Genomic DNA, 20,594 nt, shown 5'->3' on the forward strand with positions numbered 1-20,594 from the left:
ATAGACATGACGTCACACTTCATCTCACCACGTCTTTTATATCAACATTGCACGGTGCACTGTATTTTGGAGCTAGGAGACCGCAATATTGGGATGGTAATCCACGTAAGTTCACAATCTTAATCCGAGGTGTGACTTGCGAGATCTTTGTTACACATGTTGTATTTTTTCAAATCATTACGCTCTCTCAGTCCCGTGCTTTAAGCTAGACGTTCATAATCCGTTCACAGTCAATATTAACGGATTGTGTCAGTGCTGCAATTGGTTGGTTCATAGAGGAAAATGTGATTTGTACTATAAATATAACACAGTAAATACAAGTAAATTGTCCCAGATTTTATATTCACTGTACAAAATCGTGAACTAACAAGTAAGAAGTCATATCTCAGGATTCCTGTAGTGTATTAGGTACATGTACATAATACCCTAAATCTTTAAACTGTCAATAATTCTAACAACTCCATCACAATCCTAATCCATTACCTCAATATTAAACACATGAAGACTACATATGTAATACTGCAAGAATTATGATCATATTGCTTTTAAACATGAATAGCAGCATTGTATTTGTGAATACAATATGAAACCAGGAAATTCTCCCTCCTTAAAAGCCAATCAGAGTTCATCAACTCCTGGGGGTTTCCGTGTTACGATTTTTTTCAAAGTCTTTTTTGGTATAGTACTTTCGGTGTTTCCTCTTGGATGGCTTCTGCTGCTGTAGTTCAGATTTCCAAAACTCCTCAAACGATCCAGGGGCTTGATACCTAGGAACATAATTATACAAATGTTGTGAAGTACGTATTACTGCAATATCTACATGTATACTACTAGGTGGCTTCTGACCATCTGCAGCACAGGAGCATTACTTTAATAAGTAGAGAAATGATGACTGGGAATCGAACCTGGCACCCCTGCATCAGTTGTCTGGAGCTCTAACCACTGAGCTGTCCACGCTGATATCCGCAGTACATTTATCTGCCACCTTAACAATACTGATGATTCCTCCCCCCCATTTCTCTTGAGATTTTACAACCCTAGAGATCTCATACATGAGACTCTTTAAACCACTACATGTGGAACATTTTGTTTGGTGCCAAATAAATAGGAGGAGAAATGATTGACAAATATGTGGCCACACCCAGAATTGAACCTAGGACCTCATACTCATTTGTTTGGGGCTCTACCACTGAGTGATCTAGGCTAATGTCCATGCTCCATTTGAATGCCACCAATACTACCTCCAATCTCCCTTGTAATTATTACCACAATGCAAAATACTTCCACTATTACCTTTAAACTAGAAATATACTTACTCCACTGTAGTACTGGGGAAGTGTGGAGTCTGGACCCTGCACACCCCTCATTATTTAATCCAGTGTAGGACAGGAGAGATGTGAACCCCAGCACACCCCTCATTACTTAATCCAGTGTAGACAGGAGATGTGTGGACCCCTGCACACCCCTCATTACTTAACCCAGTGTAGACAGGAGAGATGTGGACCCCTGCACACCCCTCATTACTTAATCCAGTGTAGACAGGAGAGATGTGGACCCCTGCACACCCCTCATTACTTAACCCAGTGTAGACAGGAGATGTGTGGACCCCTGCACACCCCTCATTACTTAATCCAGTGTAGACAGGAGAGATGTGAACCCCTGCACACCCCTCATTACTTAATCCAGTGTAGGACAGGAGAGATGTGAACCCCTGCACATCCCTCATTACTTAATCCAGTTTTGATGATTACTAAATAAGTTACAGCTGAATTTAACACTTGTGTCAATGATTTTTCTTGTATTGTTTTATATTCATACCCAGGAGTGTTGGCATCCAGAGGGTCTTTAGACAACAAAATGGAAATGGCAGAAATGTCTCTATTGACTTTCAATCTGAAATAAAAATGATCCATATAAAACTTTATAATTTAAAAATATATAACTAACATATTCATACAAAAGAATAAAGCAAAATGTGTATCAATCGTGTTTACCTTTCCAGCCCTTCAATATTAGGTTCCCAGTACTCTTCAATTCTAAAGAAGAAGAAAAAATCAGAAAATACCTTTTAAAGAAGTTAGCTCCTGAGCACAGCTGTGCAGGATGCTATAACTAAGTATTTATTGATTCAATACTGATCCCATTGGGGCAAACATATTAAACACCTATTACAGAACCCTATCCAGTTGAATTTTTTTGTGTCAATTCAAATTTTGAAAGGGTTTAGCAAGGACTATATTTTGATTTAATATGGTAATCAAAGTTTTAAATCTGCATGATTTTGTAGTTTATGTTTCACCCAATATATCTTCTATTTTTATATCCCTATACCAGGCTATACGTGATTTCAGTTTTATAATTTATGATACAAGTAGTTGGGACTTGGAACTAGTTCAAATGTTGTATTTATCAATTTGGTTGATATATTTTTCCAAACAAAACACCAATTCTTTAAGAAGTCTAAATTAATTTTCTGATAATTTCACTTTTTAAAGTTCCATTTCAAATTTTAAGACAAGACCTTGAAAATTATGTGAAATTTCAGAAATTGACATTTCTTCTAACATGTCCTTTTAAACTCCCAAATTCAATATCATGAATTGAAATCCAGCTGAAATGCAAACTGAACATATTCCTCCAAGAGGACTGAATTTCAAGGCAATTTCTGTATCTGTAACAAAACAAGGTTTTCCTACTAACTGATACTATTACCTTGACCTTTGACCTTGAGAAACAAGCATTCTATCATTGGCCAAACTTCCGCCAGAGGTCGTTTGCACACAAACCAATGAAGACGCAGAGGACTATGTGTGGTATGATGATTGGCATGAGGAGTATGTGTACCAAGTTTAATGGTCCTAGCCCCTATGGTTCAGTCATTATACGTCCATCACCTTTGACCCTGAAGATCAAAAGGTGTCCTCCACTTGGCATGAGGAATGTGTCCCAAGTTTGATGGTCCTAGCCCCAATGGTTTGGTATGTATCCTGTCTACAAGGTTCTCCTATCAAGTGATACTATGACCTTAACCCTTGACCTTGAAAAACAATAGGTATTTTCCTCTCATCATGATCATCAAATGTACCAAGTTATAAGATCCTGGATCTTACAGTTCATTTGCATTTTGCCTACAAGGTCCAGACAGACCAATTTGCATGCCTTTGATATCACTACAGATTGCAGTGATAATGATTTCCTAATGAATGTGGTACATTTGTGAACAATGTTCGAATAAATGTTAATAAATATAGTACCTCTGTTTTAACAGCTGCAAATTCTGACAGAAATGAAATTAAAATGTAAATATAAGCATGATAAAAAATAAATTTCATTTCTGAAAATACATGAGGGTATGAACTGCAACGCTTCATGAGGGTATGAACTGCAACGCTTCATGCCGTCATAATTTTCATGAACAGTTTATGCTTACCCTCCTGTATTTTCAAAAATGAAATTTCTTAAATATCTCAAATTTCATTAATCAGATGATACTTCTTCCTATCGTCTCCAAAACTATAATGACTACCATTCTGAAATGTACTCATTATAATGATTTGTGCTGATTTCAAGTGATAATTCAAATAATCTTTCACTTCTATTTCAATTACATCTCTGCATATTTACCTTCTGTTTCTGAGCTTGGTGATCTGGTGAAGGTCCTAAAAAATAATGAACACTGTACTTCAGTGATGATGGTAGATAATATTAAACAGTGCAATTTTACATCAAAATCTTCATGTACATTCCATTAAAAAAAACCCATTTTTCTAGCATATGAGAATTCTTTTTGTTTTGTTTCAGGTTTTTTCTTTGTTTGAATATAGGATTTATAACTCTGCTTTTGTAATATTTATTCTCTAAATTCAAAGTCAAATTCATACATGAAGCCAACTTTGTTAGCTCTCAATATGCATTATCCATAAAATGCAAAAGCAGCAAACAAAAAGTACTATTAAGAATTTAACATGAATGAGTGACACAAGGTGGGGCATATCCCCACGCAGTGAATGTCTACAAGCTTTTTCTGTGAAGTTCCATAATGACCTTGACCTTTGGACCCCAAAATCAATAGGTTTCTTCCTCTCTTGGTTCTGTATGTGAAGAATCAAATCAATCGAGCAAAAAATGTGGCCTGTAGAGTGTCTACAAGCTTTTTCTAAGAAGTCCCTTAGTGTCCTTGACCTTTTGACCCCACAATCGATTGCATCCTTTCCCTCTTGACAACAAAGGTACATGTGAAGTATCAAATCAATTGAGCAGAGAATTTGGTCTGTAGAGCGTATAAAACCTCAGTGTTATACACACACTCACCCCAGCACACACGAATGGTCCCATGAGTTCATAACAGATTTCCAGCTGCTTAATATCTCAAAGTTAATATATATATATGGTGATAATAATTCAGTCACCTTCCTTAGTCTGACCCCCCCCCCCCCCCCCCCCCATTCAATTTTTGAAACTGGTTTTTAATGATTCATGCCTTGATGTATAAAATGTTTAAATCATTACCACACTGATCAACAGATGATGTCACACTTTTAAAACACTAGACCACATAGTTAGATACCAATCTAATTAAAATTAGATGTTAGATCCGCTCGCGTACTCGCATACATAACGTTATGTATGCGAGCGTATCTAACATCTAATTTTAATTTGATTGAGTTTGATACATGAATTCAGTGTTTTTTCCCAGTACTTTGGGACTGGGGCCCTTACAGTTTGGAAAATTAGCGACAAAACAAGAAAAATGGGAAAATTCATTTTTAATAAAAATTTGTGATATTCATCAATCATACATGTAGAATGAAGTGTCTTTAAGATATAATTAATATATAACAACCATGCTTCATATCTAATAAATACCAGTACTCACTGTACTGTGACAGCGTCCACTGTACTAAAACCATGATCTGGTTTTCCTCACAGGAAGTAAAGTGTACACAATATAAACATTGATTTTACATAAGTCATACAAAGAAATTTCGGAATTTACGATTGGGAATTTTTTGGTCAGATCTTGGGAAAATTTCAGATTGAGACTGGGGCTGAATATCGGCCCCCAAAAAACCAAACACTGATGATATAAAGCCAATTTTGCTAATGCATGTGTGCCATTGAAATAGTTTTCTTTTCAAACGATACCTTAATCTTCCTTTTCATGATTTCTGCACAGGTGACTGTTTTGGTTATAGCCTTGCCCGATCCATTCCAAACAATTTTCTTCACTGAAGGATTCTGGGAAGGGTAAAAGGGAGATAACAATCATACAATATAACATTTATAATTGTGATGTACTGTTTGTTTAATATCTTACTATTTGATTCTGTTCACTCAGGATGTTAAAACTTTTGAAACATGTTCCCCAACTTGGTTTTATTTTTTGATCAACCGTAATTATACTTGTGTTAATTAATGTCGTCCTGGTTTTATCAATTGCAAAAGCTAATTTTTGGTGTCTATAAAACTTTATACCACAGTGTAACACAGTATACATGTATATCAAATGATGAAAGCACTTCAGAACACTGCTTTTTTGAAGATTATATAGATCTACAGAAAAAGAATTGTAATCATGAATGAATACAAAACTCAAATGCTTCCTACTGTAATGTTTGCAAAATCTAATGTTTAACTATGGTAAATGGAGATAGTATGGACTATCAAACAGGCTTGTTAGTGAGATGCTTATTTCAGACCAACATTTTTCTGCCAAATCAAGAAGTTGGGGCAAGCTAGATACAACGATATGCAGAATTATATGGAAACCAACCACAATTCAACAAGAATTATACTGAAACCAACCACAATTCAACAAGAATTTTCAGAAGTAAACTTTGAGGTACTATCACAAGATTTGGTGCAGACATCAGTCAAAGTATCTAAATAGTATTAATATTATTATTAAATGCAGCCACCTGGCACGATCAGTTCAGATACTGCAGACGGAGATAAATCCCATCCAGAACATTAAGTTTATCATCTTACCTTGACTTTGTTCATGGCATATCCCATCAGGTTTCTGATTTTGCTGCCAGCATTAACCTTCATATCCACACAATCCTTGTCAATCTCAAACACAGGCTCCATTTCAACTTCTCTCGTCTCTCCCCTTGTGTAGTTCTCCATGCCTGATGTTGTTTTTAAATATGATACCTGTCCAAAGCAAAGTTCTGTGAGTTTTATATAATAACTAAAGAATGGCTGATCTTAAGGTTAATATATTATCACTATATTCAGCATTATTTTTAAGTCATCTTCAAACTTCCCAAAACAGTTTGAAATTTTATCAATCAAGTCAATAAAATTCACTCTATTGACCAAGCCATGAGCTCTGTGTGAATTCTACAGGTACACTACAATCCCTGTATCTATCTATATAGCTTTAAAAAGCCATTTGAATAGAGCCAACTTGTTTTAGCTATTTCAAATCTTTTATCATATTAATTTCTAACACCATAAAAATCAAATTTCACTGAGTGAAAATATTTCATCCTTTTACTCCATACAAAATAAATAAATATTTTGTCCTATATGCATACAAACATACATACATAAATACCAAGGATAACCCATGAAAGCTCGAAAGTCTATTTCCTATGGGGTCCTTTGATGCACTGATGCTTGCGCCTTTAACAGAAAAGGAGACAATGCAATGGAACAGACCGGTCTTGTCCGTTGCATTTTCTCCCTTCCTCGTTCCTGTTACATTTGGTGTCGTAGACCACCCCTGGACTGTTGGTGAACAGGTTGGGAACACTTCCCCTACAGCGAGATATTCTCGCTAAAACGCGATTATCCCTCTTTAGTGAGAGACTAAACATTACCATAAACAGGTGTTTTGGCGTCTTTATTGAAAATTATGGCAAATCCCGTGCAACGCTGAATAAGTGCGACATACACTCAACATGATGCGAACTGTTTCTATGAAATTGACAACATAGTCAAGAAATTTCATATCAAAGTTGCTGCGTAAGAGGGAAGCAGTCTGAAATCCAATACACATCGTGAGTGTTTTTGTTTTGATTAATATATTTGCAGCACTTTTTCTTCGTTTCACGTGAAACACGAAGAGACGTACTCCACGGGTTTTTTTCTGGGTTGTACGGGATATATCTAATCTCGCTAGAGAGGAATAAGAATATCTCACTATAGGGGAAGTGTTCCCAACCTGCTTAATCAGAGTTGCACAGGATTTGCCATTATTTTCAATAAAAACGCCAAAACACCTGTTTATGGTAATGTTTACTTTCTGGCTAAAGAGGGATAATCGCGTTTTAGCGAGAATATCTCGTTATAGGGGAAGTGTTCCCAACCTTGTGAAATCTGGGAGGAATTCCTGCTACTATGTCACTACACTTAAGGAATTAAATCTACTTTAATCAAGCTATTTCGAATAGTTTTATAAAGCTATATAGCTTAATATAGAGATTGTGCTGGACCTGCTCTATTTACTGTACCAGGCTGCAGTGTTCAAAATTAACCATAGACCGATTCTATATCAAATGACACTGGTCTATGCATGCCAACTGTAATTGCGATAGACCAAATTGTCTATGCCGATTTTCTAGGTTTAGAGCAATAAAGTTATCCCAAAGGACACTACATGGTCTGATAAATATTATGAGGAAAGGAGGACATTGTTATGGAAAGAAATTATGCTTTCTACTAAGTACATTACAAGCGGGTAACAATGTTTTAGATTTGTGTTATTTTTTTCAATGTTGTGATCTATGTCAATACAATAAAGTCTACGTCATCTTGTTTTGGCATAGACTCGTGGTCTATACCAAGTTTCAAACCAATTTTGAACACTGAGGTTGCAGGCAGAATAACTGAAAATTTCTTTTCCCGTAAACTGTGTTAAAAATTAAGCTTATATTTGTTGGGAGTAGAATGGTTTTAGCATTAATGAACGTTTCATATTCTTTTTAAAAAGTCAACAAACTTCATATCATACCATATCACTGTCAGCTTGCTGGGATTTGCCTCAATTCTTCTTGCGCCATCCCTTAAGGAAATTCGGAACTCTGCCGATTTTAGGTGTATGTCGTAATAGGCTAATGAAAGATCTGTAAATTTGATTTGATTTGAAAACAGAAAAAATTGGTATGAGATTATCGGTAATGATATCTGTTTTTATGAATTGCTTGTTTGTGAGACCTCAAATTCGAATTAAAACGATATTTTATATTTTGTGAAATTACGACATCTATCGCATCCGAAAATTGTTATTCACATGTGCAGCTCGAAAGCCGACAGTCAGTGCTGTATCATTTAGCTGTTAATATTTTTATTTCAAGGTAAATGAGTGAACATTTGTTGCATATGTATATGTAATGCTAAATGACATGCAATTGTGCATCCACCTAAATTACAGACCGATGAAATTTGCAGTCTAGCATTCACAGCTCAGTAACTGAGTATTTAAATCGATTCAGAAGTGTTAGTTATACAGGTTGGGAACACTTCCCCTATAGCGAGATATTCTCGCTAAAACGCGATTATCCCTCTCTAGCGAGAGTAAATATATCCCGTACAACCGAGATAAACACCCGTGGAGTACATCTCTTCGTGTTTCACGTGAAAAGAAGAAAAAGTGCTAAAATGTGTGATACTTCTGCAGATATATAAATCAAAACAAAAACACTCACTATGTGTATCGGATTTCAGACTGCTTCCCTCTTATGCAGCAACTTTGATATGAAATTTGTTGACTATGTTGTCAATTTCATAGAATCAATTCGCATCATGTTGAGTGTGTGTTGCACTTATTCAGCGTTGCACGGGATTTGCCATTATTTTCAATAAAGACGCCAAAACACCTGTTTATGGTAATGTTTATTTCTCACTAAAGAGGGATAATTGCGTTTTAGCGAGAATATCTCGCTATAGGGGAAGTGTTCCCAACCTGTTATAAGCCTGAAAAATATGGAGGGGAACAGCGCATTTTAAGTCTACTCTTCCGTACTTTGCATTGCAGGAGTGTCCCAAATTGCAAAAACGTAAATCTCCCCAGATTTGTAACCTCCAGTCTTGCTCAATGTTTTGTAGACGGATCTAATCTCGATGAGATTCTTTGAGTCCATTCTCAAGGAATCTCAATGAAAATGAAATCACAAAATCCTTATTAATGTCATTGGAATGTGCACATTTGTGAAAGAACAGGGTTTGAAGTTAACTTTTTCAATTTTTCAAGCCCAAGTTTGTATGGACTTGTTGATGTTCACTAGTCCACAAAGCATTTCACTAGCCTGTCCAGTATATCATATAAAATGATCTTCATTTTATTCAATAGTATTTAATCAAACCGAACACATCACAGTTGCAAACAATTCAGTTTTTGACACCCACAGAAGAAAAAGACCACCATACATTATTTTGTATTCAAGATCTTCAGAATTAAGCATACAGTAACCTCCGAGTTAATCACGTAACTGCTTTTATAAATGTCCATTAATGATTTATAAGTGCGTTTGAGATTGACGTTTCCATTGTTCTCATGCTTAGTTCTGATAGTCACAGGAGTTCGAAATTTTATCAATAAAGTCAATAAAATTCCCTCGACTGACCAAGCCTTGAGCTATGTGTTACGAACTCCTGTGTTAAGAATTGCGAATGACGAGAACATGTGCGCATGAACGATCGAATGTGTTCTTTGATCACACTTCTTACAGAGGTGGTGTAAGTTCTTGCACCTCATTCTCATGATGCGTACTTGGCGTTCGGAATCAGCAGGAATTTGTACTTGTGTGAAGAACGGCAGTCTCGAACGCACTCCATGTGTTCGGAAGATCAGCATGTCTTTGTCATGCAAACACTTAACCATGCAGGTAATCGACCATAAGTTCGAACATCAAAGAAACTAAGACAAATTTGCTAAAATCTTATTAACCACTTCAAGATTGATCTCCGGATTTTCACTAGTCCGTACAAACTAGTACTATAGAGAGTTTACTGGTCCGACATATTTTTTTTATTAGTCTCGGACTTACGGGCATGAGGTAATTTCGAACCCTGAAGAATGTGAAAATATTTTAAAATCAGGCATCGACCTAGCGGGTCTACAACTGAATACAGTTGGAAGAAGATATAAAAGCAGACATTGCATGTCTTTCATTGAGTTTAAGATTTGTTAATAAAATTATGTATGATTTATTCAAATTTAGCCAAACAATATGGTGAAAAACTTATGAAGTCTATGGATATAATAATATTTTTTAATCATGCATGAATATAATTAGGGGAGGGTTAGGAGAATAAGGACTTAGTATTACTTGATATATTGCATTTAACTCTCCGTGAAAATAATGGTATGGCCATTCTTGAACAAATATTCTTACAGAATTCTGAGAAAATATATCTGAAATTAATTAACAAATATTGTATTTGCTTTCAGATTTTTAAATAAATAAACAACGAATGAGCTAATATCATTTACATACACATGGGATACATTTTTTGCGGGAACACTTAATGTAAACTAGACAAAGAAAGAGGCGATCAAGATATCTGAAGAGTGCAAGAGAATAATTTGTATTGACACCTGCTACAAATTGTGTCTGGGCTGTTACTTTTATGTCTTTGTGGTAGGCTTTGATATTTGACATACAAGTACTGATAAATGATCATCTCATGTAGATGTGCTGGGTACCATGGATAGTGACCTTTGATTTTAACATATTGTTCACACAACTATTGAAGCTTTTATGGGTAAATTCTTCTAGCCAATGTGTCATGTTCCAAGTTTGTGACGTTGAAATTCCATAGATATATATAGTTAAGCATAATACTTATGCAAGTACGTTTTGTTTTACCATACTTTAAAGGTTCAGAATTAAAGCTCATATTATGGTGGTGTGTATACCCTCCTTTGTTGGAGATTGTGGACGAGTCGACTCTGAGGCCTTTGATTATATTTATATTCATCAGGATCGGGAAACGCAGTTAATATTACTGCACTGTACCAATGACGTACATGTAACCATGATCAAAATATTGTAGCTCAAGTTTTCACCCTTCTTTGTGAGGCATTGGCCTGTATGCATTTTTATAAGCCATAATTAATGCAGGTTTTGGGAAATTCTTAATCAGTTGTGGAAGAATGAAAAGGTAAAGGCATTTTTTTTTAAGTTTGAAAGATTTGCATTCCTGAAAGACTGCAGAGTTTGAGCTTCCAAGAAAATGAACTTGTATTTGTTTAATGAATCTTATATTCTTTTATCCAGATGGCATTAATTCCTCCAGGAAAGACGCCTATTAGCTTTCTTCAAGAAATCAGCACTAAAAGGGGGATAACTCCACAGTATGATTTGCTGGCAAATGAGGGAGCTGTTCACGAACCTGTGTTTATCATGAGGGTTACTATTGGTGAAGTGATTGCCACGGGCAAAGGTGAGGCACATTGTAAATGATATATTGATATTTCATTGCTCCTAAGCCATGCATAATCATTATATCAATATATATGTGGATAATGATTATATGAATATATATGTGGAGGGTTACATCAACATATATGTGGATAATGGTTATATCAATATATATGTGGATAATGGTTATATCAATATATATGTGAATAATCCACTTCCAGTGCTGTTTATTGATGAACCTTTAGTTAGGCCACATAAAATTAATTCTCTGGTTCTATTTGGCCATAATTGATCAAGTTTTGTTAACGCTTTCAAAATGTACACTTGATATTCATTTGATTTACTTGCAAGTTCAGTCTGAAAGTGTCTTTCAGCAATGTGATTTAATATGTGTTTATATACAGTGATGTAATGAGCTGGTGTTTATATACAGTGATGTAATGAGCTGGTGTTTATATACAGTGATGTAATGAGCTGGTGTTGATATACAGTGATGTAATGAGCTGGTGTTGATATACAGTGATGTAATGAGCTGGTGTTTATATACAGTGATGTAATGAGCTGGTGTTTATATACAGTGATGTAATGAGCTGGCGTTTATATACGGTGATGTAATGAGCTGGCGTTTATATACAGTGATGTAATGAGCTGGTGTTTATATACGGTGATGTAATGAGCTGGTGTTTATATACAGTGATGTAATGAGCTGGTGTTTATATACAGTGATGTAATGAGCTGGTGTTTATATACAGTGATGTAATGAGCTGGTGTTTATATACAGTGATGTAATGAGCCGCTGTGTCCCGGTATGTTGTAGGAACAAGCAAGAAGAAGGCAAAGCACGGAGCGGCACTGGCAGCTCTTCAGCAGATCCTGGGGCTGGGTGAAGGTCGAACCCCAGAACAACAACCTTCAGAACCTGGACAGTAAGTCAGTTAAACACGAAAGACACGGGTTCCATCACGTACAGTATAACTAATGAACAATATAGCATTGTTACAGTGAACAGGCTTATAAGGAATTAACAGCTATAATGAAGGGGTTTTCATTCCTCACATAGATAGAAATAACAATTATACAATTACAGACATTGAGGTATATTGCTTAGTCATGAATTGACATTTTCAATATTTTTGCCGTTCGCATATGAATGAAGGTTGATTACAGGGATTCTATGCAGATTATTGAAATGCATAACATCCATTTAAAATTTCCATTGTACGTATTCTGGGCATGTTCATGTAAGTATCGGTTATATGTGGTATGTGCTGGGTAGGATCGTCGACTATGTCATTACGTTGTGACGTTATGTATTGCTTATTATGGAGGAAAACAAACTGTCCAAAAAAACCGACTTCAGCTGAGGAAATACACTAGATAAATTAAGGCAATTTTAGAATGAGAATAAACCGAGGTCTCTACACAATATCGTTATTGCTACCCAAATGCTATCAGTTAATCACATAAATATTGAAAGTAAATGAGGGTATGAATTGCAATGCTTCCCACCAGCATACATTTTTGGAAGCGTTAACACACATCCTGAAACATGCAGGCATGAAGCATTACAGTTCATACCCTCATATATTTTCATAAATTTCTTTCTTTATCATATACCTTCTGTTGCGATGAATTACATACTGTGACAAAAGTAACACAGTAGAGCAGGCTGTAAAGCAAGTCGCTGGGAACAAACAACTTTGATTCATTATGAATGTAATTCATTATATGCAATAAGTACAGGCTATATTTTAACTCTGCAGGGAATAAAAATCACTCTGCTGTAAGCATGAATTCGTTATAAATGAGTTTGCTGTAACCATGTTTTACTGTAAGTACATGTCCCCCATTCCAGACCGTCCGGAAACATGATGGAAAGTGATGTTGCGGGTAATCCTGTCGGAGAGCTACAAGAATTTACACAAAAGAAACTCATTAAGCCGCCAATCTACGAGTTTGGCAATGAGGACGGTCCCCCTCACAACCGGGAGTTTATCTGTACAGTGAAGCTTGGGAAATTCACGGAGAAAGGCAGGTTTTTTGTGAGAGGGGAATGAAAAGTGAATTTGATATCTTTCCCAAGTGATAATTATGGAATTGTGAAGAATTTTCTTCTCTGACAAAGATATTGTGACAAGATTAAAGATACATATAAATATTTTGTGAAATATGCTGCTCCTGGAAGGGAGTTGTAATGGGCTTATTATGATAACTGTTGTTTTGACTCTCAAGCTTTAAAATGTCCTTTAAGATGTAATAAAACTCTTAAACAAATAATTGTATAAACATTGGATAAGGTTATCGAAGTTTCATCTTAAAACATTAATGAATTAAAGGATCTGGAAGGTCGAAGAAGACAGCTAAACGATCTGCAGCGAGTGCTATGTTGGTCCACTTAAAGAACATTACACAGGACGGAGAAAACAACACTAAGATTGAAGACTCGGAGGAGGAAGATGAAATCCCACTGGTAAGTTTCACTGCTGCCTAATGTACGAATTTTATCATTTTTAATGACTTGATAGGAGCTGATGCATAATTTGGCATAATCCTGATTTAGCATTTTCTATGTATGATGATGGATAAACAGAGATTTTCATTTTTAGTTCAATCATGAATTGGCACTCTCATTTCACAGCAATAGGTATTAAAATCGGAATGCTGCTGATTTAGGTACACATTTAATATTGCTATTATGGCTATGCAGGGCTCACACTGGACCAAAATTTTGTGTTGCAATCTGGCGTGTGCGCATCGACTCATACATGTTTACTGTAGATCTATATTTCATGTACAGTACACGACACGAGTTTTATGCGTGTTCCACGCAACGCGGTGGAACAAATTTGCCCCAAACACGGTGGACCTTTAAAATTGTCGGCACCTTTGAAGTCCTATTTTTCCGCGCGAGCTAGACATTGAAGTCCACGGAGGATCTCCGTGGATGCCACCGCGCATCTCCGTGGATGTCACCTGTACCTCCGTCGATGTCACCGTGTACCTCCGTGTGATAAAACAAAGAAATAATTTCCGAAATGATTCACCCCAAAGACCTTTTTGCTTAGCCAGCATGCAAGCCCCCACCCCATTACTTATTTAGAAATTAGCTATCAATCATTCAATTCTTGTAATTGTTGTTTAATGATACGTTGGTTTTTTCGGTACATATCCGATTGTAGACTTCCCTGCAGACGTTCACAACTTTTTATGAAACGCCCAATTTCTCGACATCCTGTATATAACCACCTGTGTTATTCCTACCACTCGTCGGTACATTGTTTCACGGCACGTGCAGCACAATTTCACCAAATAAAAGAAGGGTCATGAACAACGACAATCACATGCCAGTAATTTCAATTTGATAAACAAGCAGTTCAAAGAAATGTGTACCATAAGCAATAGTTTATTTTTACGTAAGGTTTTCATTGTAATTAGGAATATGTGATTAAGGTCAGCTATATACATGTACATGTTTACATCGGATATGAATTTCATTATGTACTCAACTGTGAAGCAATGTGAGCAAAGAATCAAATTTTTATCACTTAAACAAATAAATATTAAAACTATCTTTACTTTTAAACAAACCTTTAGAAAACTCTGTACTTTCATTAGGAAAATTTCATTAGAATGCCCATACTTCACATTAATAATAACACGTTTTTTTTTTTTAGTTTTTTTTTCTAACTTGATAAATACTTTATTACACGCATGTATTATTTACTAAATGTATATATAACAGCTTTTTGTCTTTATATTTTTATATACCATTGCATAATGGTGATGAGATCCAATAAATTGAATTGAGTACATGTAGTCTTCAAATATCACAAAGTAAAGAGTTGACAACGATTGAAATAAAAATGCAGACGTTTTCTCGTTTATTCAGTAACTCAATAACTTGCGCGTCTTCTGAATGAAAGTTGTAAAACAAACGTACTAGGTTTTGGTCAGTTATAACATAATACGGGAGTAAAATTCATCTAATCTCCGCTAGCAATGGGTTTTGAGTCAACTGTGCCTTCGTTCACGAATAATCTCGGCTAACGAAGATGAAAAAAAACCCTATTTTTTATGATTACCAATGCTCTCTCTCTCTCTCTCTCTCTCTCTCTCTCTCTCTCTCTCTCTTGCTTTCATTATCTAATGCATCTAAAGATTAAATTAAAGATTTTAATAATCGATAGTGAAAATGAATAAAAGCAAATAATCGTTAAGTCATTTCTGTTTATATTTATATTAGTTTTTTTTCATGAACTAGTTGCATTTGACACCGAGGATTTACATCCTTAAATATTGATTACAAGCACGTAGAATCGGAGAGGGTGTACTTTGAAAACTTGAAAGGTTTTCGTAATCGGACAATTTAAGCACCATTTTTGTTGTTATTTTATTGCTTGTCAAGAAATTTACACAACTTAACCGGCAACATACCCCTTCTGATACATTGAAAAATATAAGTAATGTTAGCACGGGGCTCTATAAAGTTCAATCTGCTGTTTGGTCATACTTCGTCATTCAATAACTTATTCAAAATTAAAAAAAATGTTTGTCGGGTTAGCGGTACTATGATGTATGACTATAACAATGACCTGTGTATAACTTGTACATTCCATGCAAATTCGAAGGGGTTTTCGCCTCAGTAGAACAATGGGAGTCAGCTAATCCGTGTATTTGAAATCAACAGAAGTGCTTAGCTTCTTGCGGAAAGTGTGAAATATATTGGGTCGGCGTAAGATACCCGTGATCTTAGACTAGATCTGATATCGCGCCGACCCAATATATTTCACACTTTTCATGAGAAGTCAAAACCCAAACTAGCTAACCGTAATTTAGTTATACTGTGAGAAAGACCCTAGGAATTTGCATGGTATATACTTATTATACAAAAATCATTGCATTATCCAGACACTCCCGATGAACATTTTTTTTTATGAAAACCTCTATCAAAGTACATCGAATATAAGTCTCGGTCAAATGTAATTAACTCGGGATTTTAAAAATAAATCATTCGATGGTTTGTATTTTTGCTTCTATTAATTACGTAATAAATTAATTCCAATTTGTTAATCATCGACAATGCTCTAATTTCTATATTGGATAAAGTTATATTTGTCAAGATGCATATCAACACAATATGATGGAGGTAATTATGTTAAACAGCGCATTTGTCAGAGAGAGAGAGAGAGAGAGAGAGAGAGAGCACATCGGTAATTATTAAATATCCCTATCACATGTTGTACATGTATGTTTTTCATTTACTGAATATACTAATTCGCATTCAAAACAGGAATTGCCTGCAAGTACGCATTATTTAAACATAGAATTTAAGAATATTTTAATGAAGAAAGAAGACTAAAAGAAAAAAAGTCAAAACCAGGTTTTCTTAAAAACATAATATATAGTGTTTGGTATCGTTGGAATCGGCTCAATATGCTGAAAAACAATATAAGTATCAGGGGGGAAAATATTGACATTTTTTCTTTTCTTAAAATTCCACCCTTATCTTGATTATTTGGCCTGCGGCACATTTTCACATCTCCCGCAAGGCGCCCATGGCCAGAACAAAGCTCTTAGCAGCTGTGTGTATTCGCAAATAACACACAGTGGAACACGGAGGACACGGTGTATCTCCGTGGATTTTCCTCCGTGGTCTTTCCACGGTGGGGTGTATAAAACTCGTGTCGTGTACTGTATATTATTCAAGAGGCATATACAACATGTCATATATATGTCTCTTATTACTCTTACATAAGTTGACTCAATTCTATTTCATACAAGAAAAATTTAGGAGTATTTCATAGCCTATACTTGGCTACATTAACCTTAAATAAAGACAAGAAATGAGTTTCTATATGTTTATTAATCATGTTGGTAGTGTAAATGACATATAATACTCATCATTAACATTAAATTTGCAGTCTAGAAAAAGTCACTGATGACAAAGTTATTGAAGATTAATTACTGTAATCATGCATAACACATCATCATAGTTCACATCACATTTTTAAAAGAATTCTCTTAAGAATCCTGATTTCATCTTGAAATCCAGAATGACAAGGTGGTCCTTTAGTGAATATCATCATGTAGAGGAGAAGGGACTGAAATAAATTTTAAATGGTTTGAGATGATGTGAAGTCAAAAGATGACAGCATAGCAATTTCAGAAGAACCTACAATTTTGCGTTTCTTCATGGCCATTTTCTAAATAGTTCAAACCAAAGACCTAAAGAATGATGCAATTTTCCAACATTCCTCCATTTATACACTATACCACCATCAAATGGATTAGAAAATGTAGCTGAACATTCAATAGTTTAACTTTCTTGCTGAAATCCTTATTGTACTGTGATGAACCGACAAATTACATTTTATGTTTTTATTGTCACGGAAGTATTTTAAATTATCTAGCTTGTGTGCACAATCACACGCTTTTTATTCCACCCAGTCCAAAACAGGCAGCTCCCCATTAAATTGAGTAATGACTTGGGGTATCTCCCTAGTATATTACGATATGTAGGCAACTCGCATGTGCAAAGTTCATTTCATTCACACCTACCTGCACATCAAGGATCAACCCTTTGTATTGTGTAAACTGCTAAATAAACAAGACACCCCTAAGTCTATTGTTCCCATGCGACAGGGTATCCACATTCTGCACAAGTAAAACAGCCCTGAGGCTGTTTGGATGCCAACAGATGAAATTCAAGATGGCGCTGCGATTTTCTAAAATACGAAATGTCCGTGTCGCTTTTCCGGAATATCTGTCGCATTTTTTTCTGAAAAATCGCAAAATGCGACAAATGCGATGGGCAGCGCAAGCCCTGCTATGGGACTTTGTATTTCTATGTCAGATGCAAAGTTCACAAAACACAAGTTCCAAATCCAGGGGGTGGGGGGGGGGGGGGGGGGGGGGGGGGGTGGGGGGGTAATTTTTAACAAATTCTTTGTCCTTTTCTATCAAGAAATTATTGTGAAGTTGATCGCAGCTTTTGGGAACAAAGTTATATTTGATGTTGTAAATATGCTTATGTACCAAGAATGTGTTGCTCTCATTAACTATCACGCTCAAATACATGTACTACTTCTCCCAGAATGCATCAGAACTGCGAGCATCATATACTGCTTTGAAGGAAGGCAAGGCAAAAATTCCTATTCCGAGTGCTCAGGAAAACACGGAATTCCAGCAGTTCTATCAGAAAATTAAAAATAATCAGAAGATCAAAAGCACCAAGCTGACCACACCCGCTACCAATTACTGCCAAATGCTGCAGGAAATCTCAGAGGTTCAGCGGTTTGAGGTCACCTATATGGATATAGCTGAAATTAGTGCAAAAGGTGAGTGGGGAACAGATAGAGGTCACTTGCACAATTCTATTGGTCAGGAAATGCTATGTATTTTTACTTTAAATGTAGAACTACAACTCCCCGCACTAAATTATAATGATTGTAACTAGAAAACTATGTCAGAAGAAAAAAATCAGCAATCAGAAAAATAAGACATCAAATTATATGGACTAGTGGTATTGATGTAAAAATGATAAGTTGTACATATGCATATGTTGTACATGTTATTGACTGATTTTAATGTTACTAGACTGTTGTACATGTTATTGACCTGATTTAAATGATACTGGACTGTTGTACACATTATTGAATGATTTTAGCATTACTTGGCTGTTTTACATGTTATTGACCTGATTTTAATGTTACTGGACAATTATAAATGTCATTGACTGATTTTGATGTTACTGGACTGTTGTACATGTTATTGACTGATTATAATGTTACTGGACTGTTGTACATGTTATTGACCTGATTTTAATGTTATTGACTGATTTTATTGTTACTGGACTGCTATATACGTTATTGACCTGATTTAAATGTTCCTGGACTGTTGTACATGTTATTGACCTGCTTATAATGTTACTGGACTGTTGTGCATGTTATTGACCTGATTTTAATGTTACTGGACTATTATACATGTTATTGACCTGATTTTAATGTTACTGGACTGTTGTACATGTTATTGACCTGATTTTGATGTTACTGGACTATTATACATGTTGTTGACTGATTTTGATGTTACTGGACTGTTGTGCATGTTATTGACTGATTTTGATATTACTAGACTGTTGTACATGTTATTGACCTGATTTTAATGTTATTGGACAGTTGTACATGTTATTGACTGATGTTAGATATTCTGGATGAGTTGGGAGAAGATATGTTCTTAAGAAATATTCCTCTTTTCATTTAGGTCAGCGGCAGTGCTTGGTGCAGCTATCCACAATGCCAGTAGCTGTTTGTCATGGCGTGGGTCCAACAGTGGACGAGGCCCACGCACATGCAGCCCACAATGCATTGCATTACCTCAAGCTTATGACAAAAACGTAATAGTGGCTCCCAGGAAATATCATAGCTTCACTGTGTACACATGGTCTCTATGGTAATCTGTTGTCTTATCTGAAAACTATTTTTAGTATTTTGGTTTATTGGGTTTAGGTAGACTTTATCTAGACCTGGTCTTGAATTTGAAATATTTTCGATATATTTTGATATTATCTGACTGATTCTGGAAATTATTTTTTGACTTTTTACATTTTATGATGTTAAAAACTATTAAAGAGAAGTTTCAGGTTTGGAGAGCAGCGTTAACCATGGATTTTGGTTCCATTGTGCAATATGTGAAGTTATCCTATAGCCTGGGTGTAAATAGATTTTACATTTTTTTTTATGATTGTAGTATTGTGATAGTTTGTATGTGCTCCCATTCATTATAGGTAATTAAAACCCATTTGTGCTTTTGATATGAATGTTATGATACCGTTATGTTTTGTTGTGCTTAAATATCCTCATCTTTGCAAAAAGTTTTTGAAGTTCATTTAAGTGCTGTAAATGAAAACTGAAACTACATGTTTATATATCATGTGTTTAAAGAAATTTTGGAATAATACCAGCTGATACACACACACACACACACACACAAATGCACACATTCATTTCATATAAGAGGACATGTGCAATTTTGAATTTGAATATTCATTAATTGTGTATTAGAATTTTTATATATTTCTATTATATCATTTATTATGTGTAAAATTAAATACTTGATATTCTGAGAAGTTGTACAATTGGTTTTTTTTTATTTTTTACTGTGCATTGTCTATACAACTTGCATTTATATCTAGATGCATAATGATATTATTCTATGAACTGAATG

At 35.4% G+C, this 20,594-nt stretch overlaps 2 protein-coding genes across 2 annotated transcripts; one reads left to right on the top strand and one right to left on the bottom strand.

Annotated features, from left to right (window-relative positions):
- Nucleotides 1-321: 321 nt before the first annotated feature.
- LOC125665766 (ribonuclease P protein subunit p25-like protein) lies at nt 322-8,071 on the bottom strand. Its single transcript, XM_048898614.2, has 7 exons — nt 7,961-8,071; nt 5,989-6,156; nt 5,146-5,238; nt 3,625-3,659; nt 1,995-2,036; nt 1,819-1,893; nt 322-767 (listed from the first exon to the last, which is right to left on the bottom strand). Exons 1-7 carry the CDS (start codon nt 7,961-7,963, stop codon nt 629-631), a joined length of 555 nt encoding a protein of 184 aa, XP_048754571.1. The 5' UTR covers nt 7,964-8,071; the 3' UTR covers nt 322-628.
- A 133-nt stretch (nt 8,072-8,204) lies between these two features.
- Nucleotides 8,205-20,502, top strand: LOC125665768 (RISC-loading complex subunit tarbp2-like). Its single transcript, XM_048898618.2, has 7 exons — nt 8,205-8,303; nt 11,229-11,394; nt 12,190-12,298; nt 13,228-13,403; nt 13,709-13,842; nt 18,466-18,709; nt 19,632-20,502. Exons 2-7 carry the CDS (start codon nt 11,229-11,231, stop codon nt 19,766-19,768), a joined length of 966 nt encoding a protein of 321 aa, XP_048754575.1. The 5' UTR covers nt 8,205-8,303; the 3' UTR covers nt 19,769-20,502.
- The last annotated feature ends 92 nt before the right edge of the window (nt 20,503-20,594 follow it).

The sequence above is a fragment of the Ostrea edulis genome, chromosome 10 (assembly GCF_947568905.1).
Source record: "Ostrea edulis chromosome 10, xbOstEdul1.1, whole genome shotgun sequence".
Taxonomy (NCBI): domain Eukaryota; kingdom Metazoa; phylum Mollusca; class Bivalvia; order Ostreida; family Ostreidae; genus Ostrea; species Ostrea edulis.